This window comes from Corvus hawaiiensis, chromosome Z (genome assembly GCF_020740725.1).
Source record: "Corvus hawaiiensis isolate bCorHaw1 chromosome Z, bCorHaw1.pri.cur, whole genome shotgun sequence".
NCBI classification, from domain to species: domain Eukaryota; kingdom Metazoa; phylum Chordata; class Aves; order Passeriformes; family Corvidae; genus Corvus; species Corvus hawaiiensis.
Genome location: NC_063255.1, coordinates 6,979,418 through 6,999,630, shown reverse-complemented (window position 1 = coordinate 6,999,630; position 20,213 = coordinate 6,979,418). Strand labels below are relative to the sequence as shown.

Sequence of the window (20,213 nt, the reverse complement as noted above, 5' to 3'; positions counted from 1 at the left end):
GCATCCGTTGGTAGATACACTACTGCTTGTAAGTGGAAGCATGAGAGTGATATCAGAACTGTCTAAGCTGAAGGTCCAGCAGAATACAAGAGGCGAGACAGCCAAACAATTGCACATTCATACAAAATAAGGAGCAGTAGGGGACATAAAAGGACAAAACCCAAGAAATGGGAATGTGAGAAGTATAGTGTGACACTTGTTTTGTTCAGATTCAAGGCTTTTACAGGGAATGTTTCTTCACATTGTCATCTCACAGGCTTAACTAATAAACCCACAGAAAGACACAGTTGTGGAAGCTATGAAACCTCCAGGTGTATTTCTTACTGTTTACGTGTTCATGCATTCCTCAGGGTGTTTTTCTCAAGTGTCAGATGAGAAAACAGAAGTGTTTTACTTATGCCAAGAGAACAGCTCTATTAGTTTCAAACGTTTATGAGGATCCACATTTTTCGGAAAACATGAGTATTCAGGGCTTAGTACTGACACTTGAACAAATATATTGTCAGCGCCAAATGACAATGAGATGGACTAAAAGTTCCAAATTGCATGTAGCAGTGCATTACAGCAAAATATTATGAAACGATGATCCACAGTTCCACGCAATTCATTAGCAACATATTTCTACAGCAAGACAAAGCATATATATCTGGTTTAGGGTGTTGTGAGCAGGTTCTACAACTTTTCAGTGGATAAGAAAGAGGACAAATTAACAGCCCTCTGGCCATTCTGGCGCTGTGGAAAAGATACACATTCTTGAGCAACTGTTAGAATGAAGAGAAACATATGAAAAGACACTCAGAATCTCTCTTGTGTCTTGGCTTCTCTCTTTGGAGAAAAACATGGGAAGTTAACACTCTCCTATGTACGCTATATATACATGCAGGACACGATTTCATATGGAAGACAACAGCACAAATTTTTGTGCTTCCATGACTGTTCTGTGTAATGCTGGCTCTCTGATCAAGGATCAAGGAATCATAGACTGGCTTGGGTGGGAAGGGACCTTAAAGATTATCTGGTTCCAACCTGCCTGCCATGGGCAGAGACACCTTCCACTAGACCAGGGTGCTCAGAGCTCCATCCAGCTGGGCCTTGAACACTTATGATTGGTAAAGGTGAAGAGTTGGTCCAGTGTCTAACTTCAGAAGAATCAAGGGCAATTATTGTCTTGACAAATGATTTAAGAGATGGATTCAAGGCACCTCATAGATGGCTGAATACAGAGAAGGTTTATTAGCCTACAGGTACATAGTGTATAGAAAGAAAAATGAGATAGTACTTTGCAGAGTTCAGCAAAAGCGTTATAGAAATTTTTGGTAGTGTGAAGTCCCATTGTAAAATTGAATGGCTTCTATGCCCTCAATTCAAGGGATTGTGACTTGAAGCACAAGCTCACTCACCTCATTGTCCTGATGATTAATTTCACTAAGATTTGACTGCTGCAGAAGCACGCTCAGAAGCCTGTGGAAGCAATGATATAATCAGTGTGCTGTACTCCTGACTAAACCTGAAAAACTGACAGTTTTTTAAAAACCAAAATGTGCAATTTCATGAAAAATCAGTATTAGTGACGGGCACAGGTCAGTATCTTACTTTTGAGCTTTGTCATATGAGAAAAACAAATAGGACTTTATGGCTTATGGTAACAAGAGAAGTTTGGAGCTTGGAATCAAAAGAAGATCCACTCGGAATAACTCCTATGCTGATTGCCAGGCTAGAATCAGAATGTATAATACTATACGTGTGTGTAGTTTTTGGTAGCTTAGCAATTCACTGTCAACCTATTTTATAATGTCCTAAAATAACAGAAATGCCAGCTTCTGTAAGGATTTTTCACTCTGTTTAAATCTCAGAATAATGTGATGTAGTGTACACAATTGTGGGTGTGTGGGTGTATATGTATATAAGCATGCTTGCTGGATGTTTACACACACAAACCCCAATATTTTACAAGGCCTTACAGTATGTCTGCTGGAATAGGGCCATTATTATGGCATAAAACATAGAAATGCATGTGTTCACATTTTACAGAATATTGGACTACAAACACTCCCCTCTGGTGGAGGGAACAATAAAGTATGAACGAAATATTATTCAAGCACAATATTTTTAACACTTCATGGATTTTGATTTTCTTTTCCTTTTGGTATCTTGTGAAGATGTTCTGAAATCACTATAGGTTTGGCAAAGATGGCTGTATTTTATAGTAGGATGCGAAGTGTTTGGATGATGGATGTGGCTGGACGATGGAAATGAAAAACACTATCCAGTCACATGCTGTAACAAAGCCAATCCTAACATGAATGTACAGTTCTTATGATTCCAGCAAAAGGAAGGATGTATCCTCAGTGGATCATTGTGCAAACCTGTGGCTCACCTGAAAGTGTGAATTTGCTATAAACCTTCACAACCTGGACATTAAGAACACATGCTGTTTAGCAAGGAAAGTAAAAGATGATGAAGAATAAAGGAAGGAAAGCTGATAAATGTAAAGGTAATGCAGAAACGAATGTATAAAATCCTGCATTTATTCCCATGCAGAGGAGACTGAATGAAAATCTTTTGCTGCTTTTTATCTTCAACCACTTCCAGTGTATTTTCTGGATTGAACCGTGCTCAGGTGTGTGCATTAGATGAAGTTGAGAATGCTGCATGTCAAATTTGTTCTTCCCTACAGGTAACAAAGAACTAGATATGTAAATTATTCAAAAGAAGATATTTACAGTTGCTTAGGGATGATTTTGGTAATTCTGCAGGTGAAAATTTTATCTATAGGCAACATCTTCCTCAGGTGTTCAGAGTCCAAATTTAGGGTTTTTATAAAGCAGAATGAAGAGGGTGATGATTGGGCAGATCCCAGGATAGGGATTTTGCTTTGATTTCAAATCCATTTGCGTATGGATACAAATTCTTCTAGAAAAGAGGTGTTACACCTCCTTTTCTAAATTGAGTCATATTATAGGAACTCTGAAAAGGATGACACTAGAATTGTTGTGATTGGTTTCATAAAAGTTTGTAGAAGTGAAGAAAGATTCTGTGGTCATTTAGCAAAATTACTCAGAATCTCAGAAATTCAGTGTCTGAAAACAGGTCTTGGTAAATATCAACTAGCGAGGAAAACGAAAGTGAGATATCATGCTTGTAAAGCCCATTTATCACATAGTTTTATAATCTGATACAGGGCTCTGTGGTTCAGCTCCAGATATGATCAATGAAACCACTGTGTGTGAAACAAATCTAATTATTTGACTAGAATCTTTATCACTGATAAACTTTGATTCCGTTACATCATTAGACCATTATGGCAACTTAAGTGCTACCATTTAAATATGTAGATATCCAACCATGCAGCTGAGGTTTCTCTGATATCTACTCTTAAAGGCATAGATCAGCAATTGATTCTCCTTCCACCTTGCCTGTTAGGCTCCATAGAAAGCACTGGAGCACATAAATCAATTATCAAATCGATACATGAACTGTCTCTGTCTTTCCATGCTGCATCTAGCATGTGAGGTTGCAGCAGTGGACTGCCAGCTTTCAAATATAGCTGCAAAAGCATTTCATAACTGGCCATTGGATATTCTCTTTAGGCAATGACATAGGATTCAAGGGAGTGACAACAACCATGGAAAAGCCTCCCCCCGTCAGCGCTCCAGGCCTGTGTCTGGGCATGGGGCAAACCCAGTGGGAATAGAGAGGAAAAGCAAAACTGTGTAAAGCAAAGAAAGGTCTACCTGTATCCATGGAGAACATGAAAAACATTCAGGGGAGCCAGGGTGCTCCTGGTAGAGTAGATTAATGTAGTGTTCCCTTTCAAGTAGCAGCATGTGTGGTGTTGTATAAACATTCTCTTCTTTCTGTGTTGGCTTTGTTTAATGATAGTGACCTTTTTTTTTGCAGAAATCTCAAATTATTCCCTTCAAGTGATGCATGAAAAGCAAAGATAATGTGGAAAATGAAGAAAACTATAAAAATAGGCTGGAGAACAAGATCAGCAGAAATGGCCAGATGTCTGGGCTGGTCCGATATGGTTACAGCAACAAAATTGTAGACTCAGTGATTAAGTCACATGAACATATTGCATGTACTGAAAGTTTTACCTATTTCTAATGTCTTCCTTTGTGGATACAAAAATGCTGCTAGCAAGGATTTTCTTGCTGTTTTCTAAGTCCATGAGAGACTTTTCTCTCTCACAGGAGATAGTAGCAGAGTTCTGTAAACAACCAAACTCCTGCAACCCTGAGAAGCCTTGTTTATGGTACAGTAGAAAAATATTTTGACAATGGATGTTTTAGGATTTTAGCCAATCACCCCCAAGGAGTGGCTGATCCTTGTCCAATTAGATTATGAAGAAAAAAGTCTATGAAAGAGTTTGTAACATAATTAAAGAAATCAACCTTGCTGCACAGTTCCTGCCTGCTGGATCTTCTCTCCTTCTCCCTATGGCTGCGGGACACAGTAATATACCCTAGGGCATTTTAATGTTCCTATACCTTCAGGCATGATTTACTTAGGGGAGATTTTTGAGTGAATTTGTTCAAATGTACAAACCAAATTTATTAAACCTTCCTATTGTCACAGGCTGGAATCAGACAAAGAGAATATTTCTTAAGAGTTCTTGTGAAGACACTCTGTAGCTGTTACTCTACCTTCAGTAACAGTAGTTAAAAATGAGCCAGACCACCAATCCTTAACTTCCCCTTTATGGGAGGGGTTTTCAGAGAGATTGTCTTGTGGAAAACTTTTCTTACATTTACCATGCTACTCAGAGGAGAAGTCCAGAGAAGAAGTCTTGAAATATTTCATGTGGGTAGGTGACAGAAAGGTAGTTGGGCAGGGGAAACAGAGGGGTTCAACCTCTGTTATAATTATTTTTACTCCTCCAGCTATTGCAATCTTAAACCAGGCTCCTCACTTTACCTGGACATCGACCTCTGGTACACAAATATTGTGCAATGTTTTTCCTCCTCTCTACCTGCTTCATGGTAACCACTAAACAAAGATGCAGGTCACAAGTGTAGCTGCCACAACTATTATTCCTAATGTGGGGTCTCCTTGGGTTGCTGGCTACCTGTGAGATTCAGCCAGCAAAAGGTGTGGGAGCCAGGCACATACCTCACATCAGGCTCTGCGGTGGCAGCGTGCAGTGGCAACCTCCCGTTCTTGTCAGGTATGTTCTGCTTAGCACCATTCCTGAGCAGGCTGACACAGCCTTCTAGCCAGCCCTAAAAAAGAAATTAGAGCATATCAAAGAGGAAAGTGAAATGTGTAAGGCCAGATCTTTTCTTGTTGGTACTGGCATTCGCATGTGACTGTAGCCATTTCTGGCAGCAGAGGAACTGGACTTTTTTTCCTCAGTAGAGGGTTCTCAGCACTGAGAGTAGTTCCCCTTTGTAGTCTGGGTCTCAAACTATGTTGGTTGTTCATTTCTCTGAAAAGGTGTTTCATTTACACAGTATTTTGTTTGTTTGCTTTTGTTTTGGTTTTTTTTTTCCCTGCAGCTGTGGCAAGCACTAACGGTGTGTAAAAATCTGGTAATTCCTGTATCGCTAGCAAATACTACACATATTCTTACATGTGAATTCAATCATGCTAGATCAAACCAAGAACATGAGCACTCAATCTCATTTCATTTGTGAGATTTTAGCAGGGATGGCAAATCAATGATAAAAAGCCTTAGAGTGTGGTCTTATAAATGTTGTTGCAGAAGTTTGTATTAGTGGCAATGCTAGACTGAAAATAGCACCAAAACATCTGGGATGAATCAGTTCTTGGACTAAAACCTTCTATTGATCACCTCCACATAAAAGCAAGTAAACAGTCTGGTTGTGACTGCATGAATCTTTCAGCATATACTTAAGTCTAAACAAAATCAAGCATGAGTTTAAGTGTTTTGTTAAAACCTCAGCAGGCAATTGATAAAGATCATTCCCTCCCATATGAACTATTTTGGATTGGCATTATGAGCATTTCTGGGGCAAATGTGGGGAATGGTGGAATCAGAACATCCCTGTTGGAGTTCTTGGTGGAAGTACAAGGCCACCAAGTCCCACACGCAGTCTTGACTGTGCAACTCTCCTGAACTCATTTGTTTGGACAGACATCACAGCTGAATTCTCTCTGGACCTCTGGTTACATCCCTCAGAGAAAGAGAAATGGAAATTTAGAAGCCTGGGTGGTTTAAATCTTTTCCAGCCTTTTCTTTTTTTCCAAAGAACATTTTTTCCCCTCCGGGAAAAGAGGAAGGAAAAAAGGAGCATGACACTTATTATGGGATTTTTTAAAAATATCTCGCAGAGGAAATGTTTGTTCTCAAGTAAGTGGGGCATGATCCTTGCACTGGATGGGACTGCCTGTTTTGTTATTTTCTACATTTATTTTCTGGCTGAATATTGCATAGCTAAGCAGGAACATTGTTTTTGTCTTGAATTTTCAGGAAGAAACTAGGTGCAAGGTATGTCATTTAATTAGGCTGCCACAGTGTCTGTTTAAATGGGCTGGCAGTCATCCAGCTTAACTCATACTATGCAGCATGGCTGGACACTCCTTCCTTTCTGTCCGATTAATAACGGAAGCCCAATCTGCTCGGCTAACTTGGTCCCCACTCTCTCTCTGAAACCTGAATTACCTCCCGCAAGGAGTAGAAGACTAAGGAGAAGAGGACCATCCTTGTTGCTTCAGATAGATTCTGAAGTACAATTCCCTTCCCAAATGTCTCGGTGGGATGTCTGCCCCTCCTGCCACTTGCATGTAGGTTGATCAGGGGACTGGATTGTTTATGATCTGAACAAGTGCCCCAGCACCTGCAACACCCTGAACTTCAGTTCTCAGCCTGGCCATCCAAAGTCCAGGACCACAGCGAAAAGAAGCAATGCCCTGGTTCATGTGGTGTGCAGGAACACATGCCTGCTGATCACCAGAATTTGAGACAGGAAAGCCCTCACCTGAGCATAAATATCTAATGCTGACTATGCAAAGGGGAGAAGTCAATCTGCCTATTAAGAGGGAAATTCCCAGTGCATAGAAAAAATTTTTTCTTGTGACATCCTCATATCATGCACTGATTTTACAACCCAAAAGAGAAAGGACACTCTGACAGGAGTATCTGACAGGAGTCCTCATCCTCTTGTAACAATCATTGCTCCAGGTTTGCATCGTAGTAAAGTTTCAAAACCAATTCCACTGTTGTCTAGAACTAAATGTCTTGCACTTTTTTTTTTCTGTAGTATAAGCAGAAATCTTATTTGGTCTGCACATTTACTCCTTTCCTCCATCTTTGTCCCCCAAGTCTTGGTACCAAATATGTTGCCAGAGACAGACTGGTACGTCCACAAGCATCTTGAGTATTAATATTGGCTCCCATCTTCAACAGAAGCTTCACTGTATCAACCTGGCGTCCTGACACAGCATGCATCAAAGGTGTGCAACCTGGGGAAGAGAGCCAAATTTATTTTACAATTTTGTTTTGTCATGTTTATAAGATACAGTTTCTTATTTTCTAATGTTAACACTGGCAAGTTAACAAATCCTTTCTCTGACAACTGTCCAATAGTTGTACTCAGCTTTTTTTAGACAGGAAGTAACTGCTATGCCAGTCACTGACCACTGATTTTAAAAAGAGCATGACTATATTAGCAAAAGCTTTGCCTCATTAACTGTGCTTTTGGAGGGAAAAGTGCTTTTCTGTTCCCAAAATGAACTTTTGGTTTTGTACACCATTCTGGAGGCTAATATTCTTCAGAATGACTAGTAGACAGATGGTACTTGTCTAATTTTCTCAAAACCCAGCTTCATTCTGTCTGTGTATTCAAAAGACTTACGAAATCAAGCGGTGTCCCTTGCAAAGGTATAAAAGTGTGAGTTGCCCTTTATGCAGAGAAAACTTAATTTGAAGTCTGGATTTGGTCTAGGACATTTTATTTCCTGTTTTGATAAGAACTTTTTTTAATATCCTGCAAAAATTTTCAGTTTTGTAAAACCCCTGAAATCTACATTTAAACCTAATAATCAAATTTCTTCACGAAGTATAGTATTTAATTACTTCCTTTTCCTTCCATTCTGTTAACTGCTGAAAAACGGCAAGAGATTTTCCTGCAGAATCTGAAAAAGCAATTTAAAATTACTAAGCTGGGAATAAACATGATTATTAGAAACTATAAGACTATTAGAAACTTCATATATAGTTGAAGTATAATTATTCTTACTGGACTCAATGAGATTGCTGAGGAAATGTGCTACTCAACCTGAGGTCATGCAGAGCCTGACAGAAGTGCAAGATATGAGCTGTATGTTTTGTGTTGCAAAACTGGTCTTTAGTTACATTTGCATGGACAACCTAGGAAACAAGTTAATTCTGGAGCTGAATACTTCTGTTTGCTGACCAATCCATCTCCACCTACTCCACCCACCTTTTATACCTAGTCTCTCCCATTAACAAACTGGACTGGGAGCATTTTGTCTTGAGTAAATTTTCCCTACTAACCAGCAGATGTTTTAAAGGTAACAGTTAGAATGGCTTGTTTAAAGTGTAAGAAAAATTGGTAGCTTGGTAGAAGCTGTTAAAGATTAGAAAAGACAGTGTTCATAGAAGAACACTGCAATTAAAAAGAATTTTTTAAGAATTTAGAAAGGCCTTTGTAAGAAACTGCAATTAAAAAAATACTTCTGACAAAAAAAAGGTTATTCTTGAGAACAGCCTCCAGAGGTCTGTGGTTCTTATTCACTTAGGAAACAGATGCATAGAAAACCCAGCCAATGTACAATAATTTGTAATAACATTAAATAGTAACTTGAACACAAAATGAGCACAGCCTGACAGATAAAACAGATCATTTAGATCATTGCAGACTGTATAACCAATCATTTGGCAAAATGATTCATACTTGACAAAACCATTCATACTGTGACTGTACACCTACTGTAACCTTTGCTTTAGAGATGTGCAGAATGTATGTCATTTGGCATTGGTAAAAACATTCTTTTTCCTCCCCTGAAATGCCAACAGTTTCTCAGCATCTCCCTAAATAAGATAAACTAAATTAATGGTAAAGTACTCTCTAATTATAGCAAAACAGCTTATTTGTAATCATATAAAAATATCTTACAATTATAGGGGGAAGGAATTATCCAAACTGTGCATTTCCAGTGGATGTTCCAACGAATAACTCAAATTTCCCATATTCTGCTACTAAATATAATTTGTTGAACACAAAAATCATAATAAAAAAACGGAAAGTTTAATTGCAAGCTGAAGCAACAGATCTCCTGAGAACAAGTTCGGCTTTTATTTACCCTCTCTGTCACAAGACTCCAGGAGGGAAGGATCCTCTCGGATCACTGCAGTCAGGGTGTTCACATCCCCATTAGCTGCTGCTTGGTAAACCACAGCCAAGTCGATCTCTTCTGCTGCATCAGCTGCAGAGAAGGAGCACGTCCATGAGTAAGCAGAGAGCAAGTACAAGCGATAAATAGTGAAAATTATGACACTTGTTTAAATGGCTGAGTAACTTGGAGTGGAACAAAGTGTATCTAAACAGCACTGTGGTTTTTGTTAGTCATCTGAAACTTGCTTTTCATCATAACTTCTTCCAAAAACTTTCCAACATAGACACTCAAAGGACTTAAGAAAAATTCTGGAAAGTTTCCACTTCTTGTAAGAAATCATACTAATGTAACGTGACTTGAGAAAAAAATGTAATAACTGAACTAGCTCTTAGTATTTCTGGCTGCACTTTTATGAGATAGGACGAAATCAGGACCTAGGTGTTTTCAGTTTCAGTGTTATTCTTGCACCAGTCAGAAGACTGAGGCTTTTCACTTCCCTGCAATGTCCAAGGAAATTCTCTTCTTGGGAGAGTAAGCTTCTGGCAGCAGTGGTTTGTGTTGATAATTCCTGCAAAAAGGAAAAGTGGACTATTGCTTTGAACCCAGGAGAGGTTTATTTTGTCTGGCAGCTACAGTGTAAGTTATTATTTAAAGCAGATGCCTTGCAGGACCTGTTCTGGAACATTCCTCAGACTTTTCTTTCTAAGGAAATAATAGCGATGTTCTCTTTGCTTCTTTGCTTTTCACTTCCTTTCGGACTGGTCATCCCATGCTCCACATGCTTCAAGTGGACCTCTTAACTCTAGGAGTCAAAAAGTGGATTTTTTGGTGCGGGGTCAAATCTGATGTTATGGTAAAATGCTCTAGATATGTATTGTTGGTCAGAAACAGTCTTATGTTTCTGATCCCTATTAACTCGAAAAGAAGTACAGCTGCAGTGAGCTGTACTGTTCACAATGGCTGAGGGTCTGTTCAGGTCTAACCCCAGATGCCTCCAATGCTCAGTCACTGTCCTGACCCTTGTGGGGTGGTGTAGCGGGTTGAGTTTGAAACCAGGCAGAAACACCAATTAAATGTAGAGGTTTTGATTCAAAATATTCATTATTTACTTATTTTCCTTCTGTGAGATAAGAATAAGGAGAAAAGCAAAGCAGGCCACAAACCTTAAACAGTTGCAGTACAATGAAAGAGCTTTATTACTAACAGAATTAAAAGTAAAGAGAAAACAACAAAACAAAATTAAAGTAAATTCCCCCCCCCCCCCCCCCCCTTTCCAGCACTTCTCTCCTTTTATCCAGCTCACACAAGGGATAACAGAACATGGGATGTTAGTCAGTGTTGCAGTTCTTGAAAAGTCTCTCTCTTATGCTTAAGGAAAAAAGGGTTTTCCTTCAGTTGCACGTGGTTCCCAAACTGCCACCAATAGCAGACCCGCCCGGAAACAAACAGTCTGCTATGTGTAGAACATCTCTCCCATGAAGAATTTCACAGTTCTTTCACACTACAGAACATGGGCCATCACATGGGGTTATTCATCTTTTTAAGGATAAGTTATTTTGGCCTGCACACAGAGGCTTTTCTTCGCCACAAGTCTCTAACAGCCTCTCACTGCTTCTATATAGCCTGGCATAGGCACTCTTCACAAACTTCATAGGCACACGTTGATTCTCCACCCCCCCATGTTCTTCAAATGGATTAAAGAGACAAACAGTTTGTGGTATTACAGTTTCTTACCACGGCATGCAAGAAGGTTTCTTTTAAGCTGCGCGCCAGAATCGCGGCACCGCCCTCTTTTCTCCTGTCGCCATGCTCAGCTCCGTCCCACGGGACTCACTTCTCTTTCTCTCTGACTCTGAAGCCGCCATGTTGAAGAGTGTTCTTGTTCGGGCTTTACGGTGGGGAAAACCTCGCTCCCTCTGTGCTGCTGGCTGCGTGGTGTCCTCTTCAGTTCAGCACGGAGTGTGCTGGCTGCAGACAGGAGGCTCTGCCGGCTCCCGCTGGCTCCGCCGGCTCCGCATGGAGAGGAGAGGGACCCGCCTGTCTCCAGAAGCCGCGCTGGATGGGTTTAGCTGTGAGCAGTCCATGGCTGGTTTTAGCTGCCTGTGGCTCTGGGACAGTCCCCCTCAGTGACCCAGGGTCCGTGCCGCGGCGATGGGAAAGGGGGAAAGGGGCAGTGGCCCCGGCCCGGCCCAGCGGGGCCGGGAGGCTCGGAGCCCCCCCACCTTCCAGCAGGCGAGCTCCGACCAAAAAGGGGAAGTCCCGCCTTTCCGTGCGGTTTAAATATGTAAATTGTGAGAAGCGTAATTGGTCTTAAAGACTGTCCATCAACTCAGGGTCAACCCAACACATTCCACCCCTCGCTTCTTAAAATTTACATATCCAAAAGTTACTTAAAATAGCAAAACCAGAGCTAAAAGAAAACAAATTACATAAACCTCCACCCCTAGAATTTTTACCACTACTACAAAGCAAATTTCTTCTATTATTCTACTTAATTTTATAACTTTCTACTTGCTTTGCTTATTATTTTCTCCTAATTAATCTTCATCTCACAGCGCTCATTAATTGCCCGCATTCTCCACCATAAATGTAGCGGGTTGAGTTTGAAACCAGGCAGAAACACCAATTAAATGTAGAGGTTTTGATTCAAAATATTCATTATTTACTTATTTTCCTTCTGTGAGATAAGAATAAGGAGAAAAGCAAAGCAGGCCACAAACCTTAAACAGTTGCAGTACAATGAAAGAGCTTTATTACTAACAGAATTAAAAGTAAAGAGAAAACAACAAAACAAAATTAAAGTAAATTCCCCCCCCCCCCCCCCCCCCCTTTCCAGCACTTCTCTCCTTTTATCCAGCTCACACAAGGGATAACAGAACATGGGATGTTAGTCAGTGTTGCAGTTCTTGAAAAGTCTCTCTCTTATGCTTAAGGAAAAAAGGGTTTTCCTTCAGTTGCACGTGGTTCCCAAACTGCCACCAATAGCAGACCCGCCCGGAAACAAACAGTCTGCTATGTGTAGAACATCTCTCCCATGAAGAATTTCACAGTTCTTTCACACTACAGAACATGGGCCATCACATGGGGTTATTCATCTTTTTAAGGATAAGTTATTTTGGCCTGCACACAGAGGCTTTTCTTCGCCACAAGTCTCTAACAGCCTCTCACTGCTTCTATATAGCCTGGCATAGGCACTCTTCACAAACTTCATAGGCACACGTTGATTCTCCACCCCCCCATGTTCTTCAAATGGATTAAAGAGACAAACAGTTTGTGGTATTACAGTTTCTTACCACGGCATGCAAGAAGGTTTCTTTTAAGCTGCGCGCCAGAATCGCGGCACCGCCCTCTTTTCTCCTGTCGCCATGCTCAGCTCCGTCCCACGGGACTCACTTCTCTTTCTCTCTGACTCTGAAGCCGCCATGTTGAAGAGTGTTCTTGTTCGGGCTTTACGGTGGGGAAAGCCTCGCTCCCTCTGTGCTGCTGGCTGCGTGGTGTCCTCTTCAGTTCAGCACGAAGTGTGCTGGCTGCAGACAGGAGGCTCTGCCGGCTCCCGCTGGCTCCGCCGGCTCCGCATGGAGAGGAGAGGGACCCGCCTGTCCCCAGAAGCCGCGCTGGATGGGTTTAGCTGTGAGCAGTCCATGGCTGGTTTTAGCTGCCTGCGGCTCTGGGACAGTCCCCCTCAGTGACCCAGGGTCCGTGCCGCAGCGTTGGGAAAGGGGGAAAGGGGCAGTGGCCCCGGCCCGGCCCAGCGGGGCCGGGAGGCTCGGAGCCCCCCCACCTTCCAGCAGGCGAGCTCCGACCAAAAAGGGGAAGTCCCGCCTTTCCGTGCGGTTTAAATATGTAAATTGTGAGAAGCGTAATTGGTCTTAAAGACTGTCCATCAACTCAGGGTCAACCCAACACAGGTGGGAAGGAGAACCAGAAAATGGTAAAATTGGTGGGTTGATATAAGAACAGTTTAATAATTGAAATAACACATCATCATCATCATCACAACAACAACATAATCATTAATAATTCCAATAAAAGGAGAGAGAGAGATGAATAAAACCGAAGAAAGGCAAGTGATGCACAATACAGTTGCTTGCCACCTGCTGACCAACTCCCAGCCTGTCTTCCTGCAGCTCCCCCCATTTCACACCCTGGCCATGTTGGTCTGTGTATGGAATATCCGTTTGGCCAGTTCAGGTCAGCTCTCCTGGCCATGCTCCCCCAGCCTCTTGAGCACCTGATTGCTGCAGAGCACAGGACACTGAAATGTCCTGGATTTAGGGTGAGCACTAATTAGGAACAACTAAAACTGCACTGTGTTGTCAACATTAGTCTCTTACTAAATGCAAAATACAGCACTGTATTGGCTGCTAAGAAGAAAATTAACTGTATTCCAGGCTACACCAGGACAGGGTCAGAGCTTTAGAACATATTACTTGTCCAGCCACTGCACTACCTTGTTAGCTGGAGAAAATGCCTAAATCACACTAGGGAGTTGATCAAAGGAAAGACAGATTAAGTGACTGTTGACTTATCTGTACTGTCAAATTGTACTGTACAAATCTGTACTTCTGCAGATAGCATGACTCTGTAAGCTGTGCAAAAAAGGTGAGATAGTTTAAAGAGCATTTGAAAAGTTAGTATAAAGCTATTAACCATAATCAATTATATTTGTAACACATTGGTAGAAATTATATTTTAAACATTGTCATTATATTTTTTAGTGAAAAAAGATCTTTAAATATTAGCCACACTACTCACGTTGTGATCAGATGTTGTCTCAGATGAACCTGCATGAGCTCTATGCTGGGCTTTACAGCCTAGCCTAATTCTCCACATGACCTTCTCTCACTGGGTGCAATCAGCACTCTGGACTTCAAAATTTGGCTGCCATGGAAACACAATCGGCTCTTACCCTGCAATAGGTTAGTCTGTCAAAGCTGGAACTCTATTTGTGGGCTTGGGAGAATTAAAAAGCTGATGTTAAATCTGCCTTTGTCACAGATTTCCTCTCCGTTGCTCTTCAACTAAAGAGAATCTAATTTATTTTCTTTCTTCTAACTGGTATTTTAAATTACACACCTCATTAAATTTGTGAACAAAAATGTTAACTTGATTTTTATTCTGTTGATGGATCTATTGCTAAGGCAACTGTTCATTTGGCTCAGAAGGTTTGTCCTGTGGGCCTGGGAGATGCAGAGAGATGAGGAGTCATTGCCTCTGGAGAGTCATCATCAGTGACCAGTACATGAAAAAAAGAAGTGACTTTACCACCAGTCCAGTTAATATATTTCCTTATTATGTCAGACCTGAAGATGCCTCTCACAATTGGTACACTCAACAAAAACATATTAATGACAAGCTCAGGTCTGAGTGGTTGATTGCTTGTGTTGCGCCTCTTGTCCAGTCTCTGGAGGTACCAGGGTGTGCCAGCCCTGAGCACTGGCACAGCTCCTCTCACGGCTGCTGTTGTGTACAGCTGTGCAGGTTTTGAGTGGGTATGGTACAGAGAAGATGCTGCTGGCAGTGGGAAAGAAATCTTTAGATGGGCTGAGGCAGACAGTGAATCAAAGGGGCCCTCACCTCCTTTGATGTATTACATGTGTAAATTTTGTACTCTTTTTTTGCCTTTTAAGTATTGTAAAGTATTCCTATTGTGAGTCAAGAGCAGAGAAATCCAGCCACAAAAGGAAAATCTCCATCTCCTGAGCAGAGCAGTTGCTTACCTGGAGGGCGCTGTGGCAGGAAGATGAGGACAAGGGTGCGCTCCTTCATGTGGGTCTCTGAGTATCTCTGCCCTTCTTCCCCTAGATAAAACCAAGACACCTCCCCTTTGCTTGTGCTGGGCTCCGTCTGCTTTCCCCAGAGCAATTGTCCTTTTGTATGAGGAGAGGAAGTAAAACATGGATGGATGGATGGATGGATGGATGGATGGATGGATGGATGGATGGATGGATGGATGGATGGATGGAGTGATGGATGAATGGAGTTTTGCCCCTGCCCCTTCTTGCAGAACACAGGCTCCCTTCCTGTGAAACGATGGTGGCATGAAGGCCACAAAGATTCACACTTCCCCACCCATGAGTCCTAGCTGCCAGAGCAAGGAGATGCAGGTGGAGCAGGCTGTCACCCTGCTGGTGAGGGAGCCTGGGCCAGGAGGAATGGATGAGTGCCCATGTTGTGCATCTGAATAAAGAAGACTGACACAAATTCCATTTCTGTAGGGTGACACAACTTCAAGTGGGGTGTCTTTAACATGGCCTGTATGACTGTGGATGGGGAGTGAGAAGGAAGACAGATAAATAAATGGTCTTCTGATGCTTCACATGACAGGAAGCAGAAAATGCTGGGAGAGCTTGGATGTCGTTTGTGCTGGATGCACTTGGCTCCAGGTGAACAACAAGACCACTTCATCTTCCTCCAGCTTACCCTGTCAAGGAATGAAGAAGTATGGGCGCAAAGCTAGTAGGACATTTATTTTTGAAGACACCTTCCTGGGCAGAAGAGGAATGGTTCAGAGAAGGCAACAGTGAAGTACTGAGTACTTGTGTCCCCTGCTGTGAGCTTACCCTGCTGGGAGCTTGGCTGTGGCTGGGGCACAAGCACCATGTGGCATAAAAGGATTGTGAACAGCCAAATGCCTGACTCTTCACCTTCTAATGTGGTAGAGTTATTCCATCATTATCTTGCTGTTCTATAAATGCCAGTAGATACTAGTCCCATTTCAAATACATTTTACATTTTATTTTGGAGAATTGCTATGCTACTGGGGAAGCTGTCAGATTCAGAAAGGCAGAAGTTCCATTTAGGAGCTTGTGTATAGAGAAAGGCAGGGGAGAAACTGCAGGCTGACAGTAGCGGTATAGAAAGGTCTGGAAGAAAAGACTAAATGACATACAGGGTGGTACTAAAATCCTCAGAAACAATCAAAGTTAAACACCAATCTATCTGAAATAAGCTGCAGTGTTTTAAGAATGCATCATTTCTTCAAGGCAAAGTAGTTTTCTTTTGGTCAGAAAAAGGGGTATATAAAGAGAGATACAGAATGATCACAGGATTCAGAGCAATGAAATTGTGCTTCTCATGACATTAATTCTCCTCTGACTGTACTATGGAGAATGCATGTTTTACACAATTTGTGATGTTGCCTGATGTGTTGTTTTGCAAAGTGTACAACAGAGGCACATAAGTGCATGCTTTCTAGAGCATTGGATTTTTAAGTTCTAAATGAATTTGCTGGAGCTTGGTGTACATGCTCTTGACAATGGCTGATTTAGGACTTGCTAAACCACAAGATATTAAAAACTGAAGATGGGAATATAGGATAATTCACGTTCACTGGGAAGAAGAAATATTTAGGCATGTAACCCTCTCTCTCATAATCCCTCTTGTCTCCGCCACTAGCCAAAGGCCATACGTGATTTTCTACACCTTGTTGTCAGGATACAATACTGGGTAGTTTATTTGTTTTCAGCATGTCAGTGTCAAGGGTCAGCGGGAGGTGGATGAGTGCAGTTTTTGAAAACTGTAACTTACTCCCTACTATTGTGTTTTTATTGAGCACTTAACAAAGCAGTAATCCCTGTGTGTGCCTGGCTGTGCATGCACCAGGCCTTTGTCTAGCTTCTCTGTTTAACTGGTAAACATTTGAAGCCAGGAACAGCACACTTTTATTTAAACGGCACCAAGCATTTAGGAGGGAAGGGGTTTCTGGTGCTGCTTGCCTTCTGTAAGTCCCACCCATATTGCTGTTACTATTGTAAGTATTATAAGATATTATTGAGCAGTACCATAAGACATCTTGCAAAGAGACTGTGTGATTTTCAAGTTTGGAATGCTGGGGTTTTATTTTCATTTGTAGTTGGGAGAGTCTTCTGATGTGTGGGATGGAGCAAAAAAGGTTTGGGAGGAGAGCGGAATTATTTTTTCAGACCAACAGAGAGTAATTTAGTGTATTTGAAAGATAGTTTGTATTATGCCATTGTTATAAGTTGCTGTAATGAAAGACATTCCCCTTTTCCTTGCTGAAAAAATTATGCCTGCTTAAATCAATAACAGACATTAAGATGGTATTTAGACAAAATCCACTATATACTGTAAGTTTTGAACAGACCGTTCTTTGCATGGTAACCAATGAGCTCAGTATCCCATTACTGTGAGTTTTGTGCTCCTGCTCCCCATCCACCTCCCACGCAGCTAGCAGGGAAGGCAAGCAGTAAGTCACAAATCACCTAATGAGCAAGCATTCCTGCAGCGCTGGTGAAGGAGAGATGATGAATTTACACTGAAGAGACCTTTTGGCTGGGGAGTTGATGTAGGTGGAGACTGACATGGGGTGCAGATGATGCTGGATAGGAATTAGGATGGGTCAATGTGGAGAGTGGCCTGGCAGCAGGAAGGGGTGCAGATTAGGGGCAAGGGGAGTGACAGGCAGATGTTGCCTCCCAACTCTCTCCATTCTATCTGGATAAACTGGTTAGGGTCTGCAGTCTCCTGCATTGCTTTCTGCCCCCTAAACCATCTGAAGACTTGGCTTTGCCTTCCCCAGCCCTGGTGATATTCCAGCCTCATTCTTGGCACCACTTCCATTGGCTCCCTGGCAGCCATCCCGATGGCACTGAGCATGCAGGGTTTCCCCTCTGCCTCCCCACTCTGAGCCCTACTGGGTTGGCATGTGGCATAGAGCATACTCATAGTGCAGCAGAAGCAGAGGTTGGAATGGCTGTTTGGAGCTGCAGAAGCTCAGTCAGCCCCACAAGTCTGTCCTGTTGGGAAAAGTGCTCCTTTCATCATTCACACATGATCTAGGAGTACCTGTCTCTATTCCTGCAGTACAGATTCCCCTTCTACCACTGCACTTCCCTTTCTCCTTTATACTTGCTGGTAGTAGTTTTTTCTCTCTTGTCCCTGAGTTTTACTTCCCACTAGTTCCCCACTACATGGGGGTCCCAGCTGGGTTGGTGTAAAGCAGTGCTCCCAAGACTTGCTCAGGCTTTGAGTGCTACTGTGGCTGAAAGGCAGCCATAAACCCACCACTTTATAGGGGCTGTATTCACTTTGGGTTCACCAGAGAAGTGTAGGCAAGCATGAAATACAACCTGTGGCACCCGGCTGCCTAAAGGGCAGTATCTTGTCTTCCTCCTGCTTTCATCTTTTTTCCACACTCAGCCCCCTTTACTGTGGGGCCAGCGTGGCCAAGTCAGCTCGGATATTTTTCAGGTCTGTACTGCAAACTGTGGCCACTGCACACATACTGTTTGGTAAACCAGCTTAAGGAGAAATTTGTTGCAACATGCATAATCAGGAAACGACAGTGTCCTGCTTTGGGAACATAAAAGGAATGCTGCTACACTTGCAGTGGATTAAGCCATAAGACATAGAAGATTGTATTGGCAAATAAAGATGTGACATTTAACATTTAACTTCAAAATAGACAACAAAGAGACATTTTTATTTCCATACCAACCTTACAATGTAGAAAATCTTTATGTTGGGGATTTTAGTGATATCTTAAATTTACAATTATGGCAATACTCCCCTATACAGCTAAATTCCTAAAGCAAAGTATTTCACTTGTCAGCTTCTAGTCTTTTTAGTGTAGACTTATGAAAACCAGCTGTTCTTAAATTTTTTACTCCATTTTAAACTGCTCTGTTTGGTACTACTACAACTCTTTTTAATGTCTATAACCATAAGAAGACCAATATACAATCTAAAAATAAGTATATAGAATACATCTCTCAGTGCTAAGCATAAGAGTAGCCAGACACTGTTGCTATTCTGCTGAAAATTAAATTTTAGAAATCACTGTAGCAATAGACTGAAATATCCATCCAGTCTAAAACTGATGGAAGAAATTCCTTTACATGAAATCAAAATAAACCTGATCTTTCCCAAAAATTTATGTTACTCATTCTGTCAAGTAATCTCAGTATATTTGCATGGGACGCATTGGAGGACCACAGGATTTTGAAATTAGTAGCAGGTGACTTACCTTTGTGCTGATCAAACACCGATGAGGAACTGAAATCCATTGTGATCTATGTCATTATTTACAACCAGACCAGACAAATGCCAGCTCCAGGTTTTAAGGGCAGAATCTCATATATTACAGTACACAGTGAAACGACAGCTGTCACCAGTCTTCCTCTTAGAGAATTAAACTCGCTTTAGGGCTGCAGGTTGTAGGCAAGGCAAGAGCCTGACGGAAACATTATATTCTGTTATGGACTCTCTTAAAAACGTGCCCCTGGAAGCTTATCTGAGATTCTGAAAAATGCCATGGCTGCAGCGAGTGGAAGTGCCTGCGCGCGGCTCGGGGATGCCGCAGCTCCCGCAGCCCAGCGGGGCTCCGCGAGCGGCCCGGGCTGGCACACGGAGCATGTGCAGAGCTCCAGGGGCCCCGCGGCCACCCAAGCTCGCCGTGCTGCGGGCCGCCGGCGCCCCGTGCTTGACCACAGCCTTGCGGCCACGCTGTCCGCTCTGCACGTGCCTGAGCCCGGCTCGTGAAATGATGCATTCAGGCACCACCTGAGTGAGCACCAGCGCAGAGAACACAAATTCGTAGGGCCTTCCCACCTCAGTTTGGTATTACCCAATTACACTTAGTTAAGGTACAATGACGGGACAATAACGGACAGCAAACTACTGCGGCTGAAGTGGACAGTGTCAGCTACAACAGCACAGTGCAGCAGACACACAGTGCACAGCTGTGCTGGTTTGGGCTGGGGCAGCATTTATTTTCTTCAAAGCATTGGTATGGGGCCGTGTTTTGGATTTGCTGGAAACAGTGCTTATAACACCAGGATGTTTTAGCTCTCCCTGAGCAGTGCTCATGCAGTGTCAAGGCCTTTTCTGCTCCTCACCCCACCCCACCAGCAAGGAGGCTGAGGGGG

At 42.3% G+C, this 20,213-nt stretch overlaps 1 protein-coding gene across 5 annotated transcripts in view; it reads right to left on the bottom strand.

The window, feature by feature from the left end:
- Window positions 1-19,666, bottom strand: part of ANKRD55 (ankyrin repeat domain 55) — a 49,689-nt gene extending 30,023 nt beyond the window's left edge. For 2 of the 5 annotated variants that reach the window (XM_048292650.1, XM_048292651.1), the window contains exons 1-5: window positions 19,313-19,666; window positions 9,292-9,414; window positions 7,298-7,428; window positions 5,116-5,225; window positions 1,401-1,461 (exon numbers count right to left, since the gene is read on the bottom strand). In XM_048292650.1, coding sequence (XP_048148607.1) covers window positions 1,401-1,461; window positions 5,116-5,225; window positions 7,298-7,428; window positions 9,292-9,414; window positions 19,313-19,352 — 465 coding nt within the window. In that variant the 5' untranslated portion in view covers window positions 19,353-19,666. Of the gene's footprint in view, window positions 1-1,400; window positions 1,462-5,115; window positions 5,226-7,297; window positions 7,429-9,291; window positions 9,415-14,079; window positions 14,136-19,312 lie in introns of those variants that run through there. The other 3 variants (XM_048292652.1, XM_048292653.1, XM_048292654.1) reach the window with 3 other exon arrangements.
- Between the last annotated feature and the right edge of the window lie 547 nt (window positions 19,667-20,213).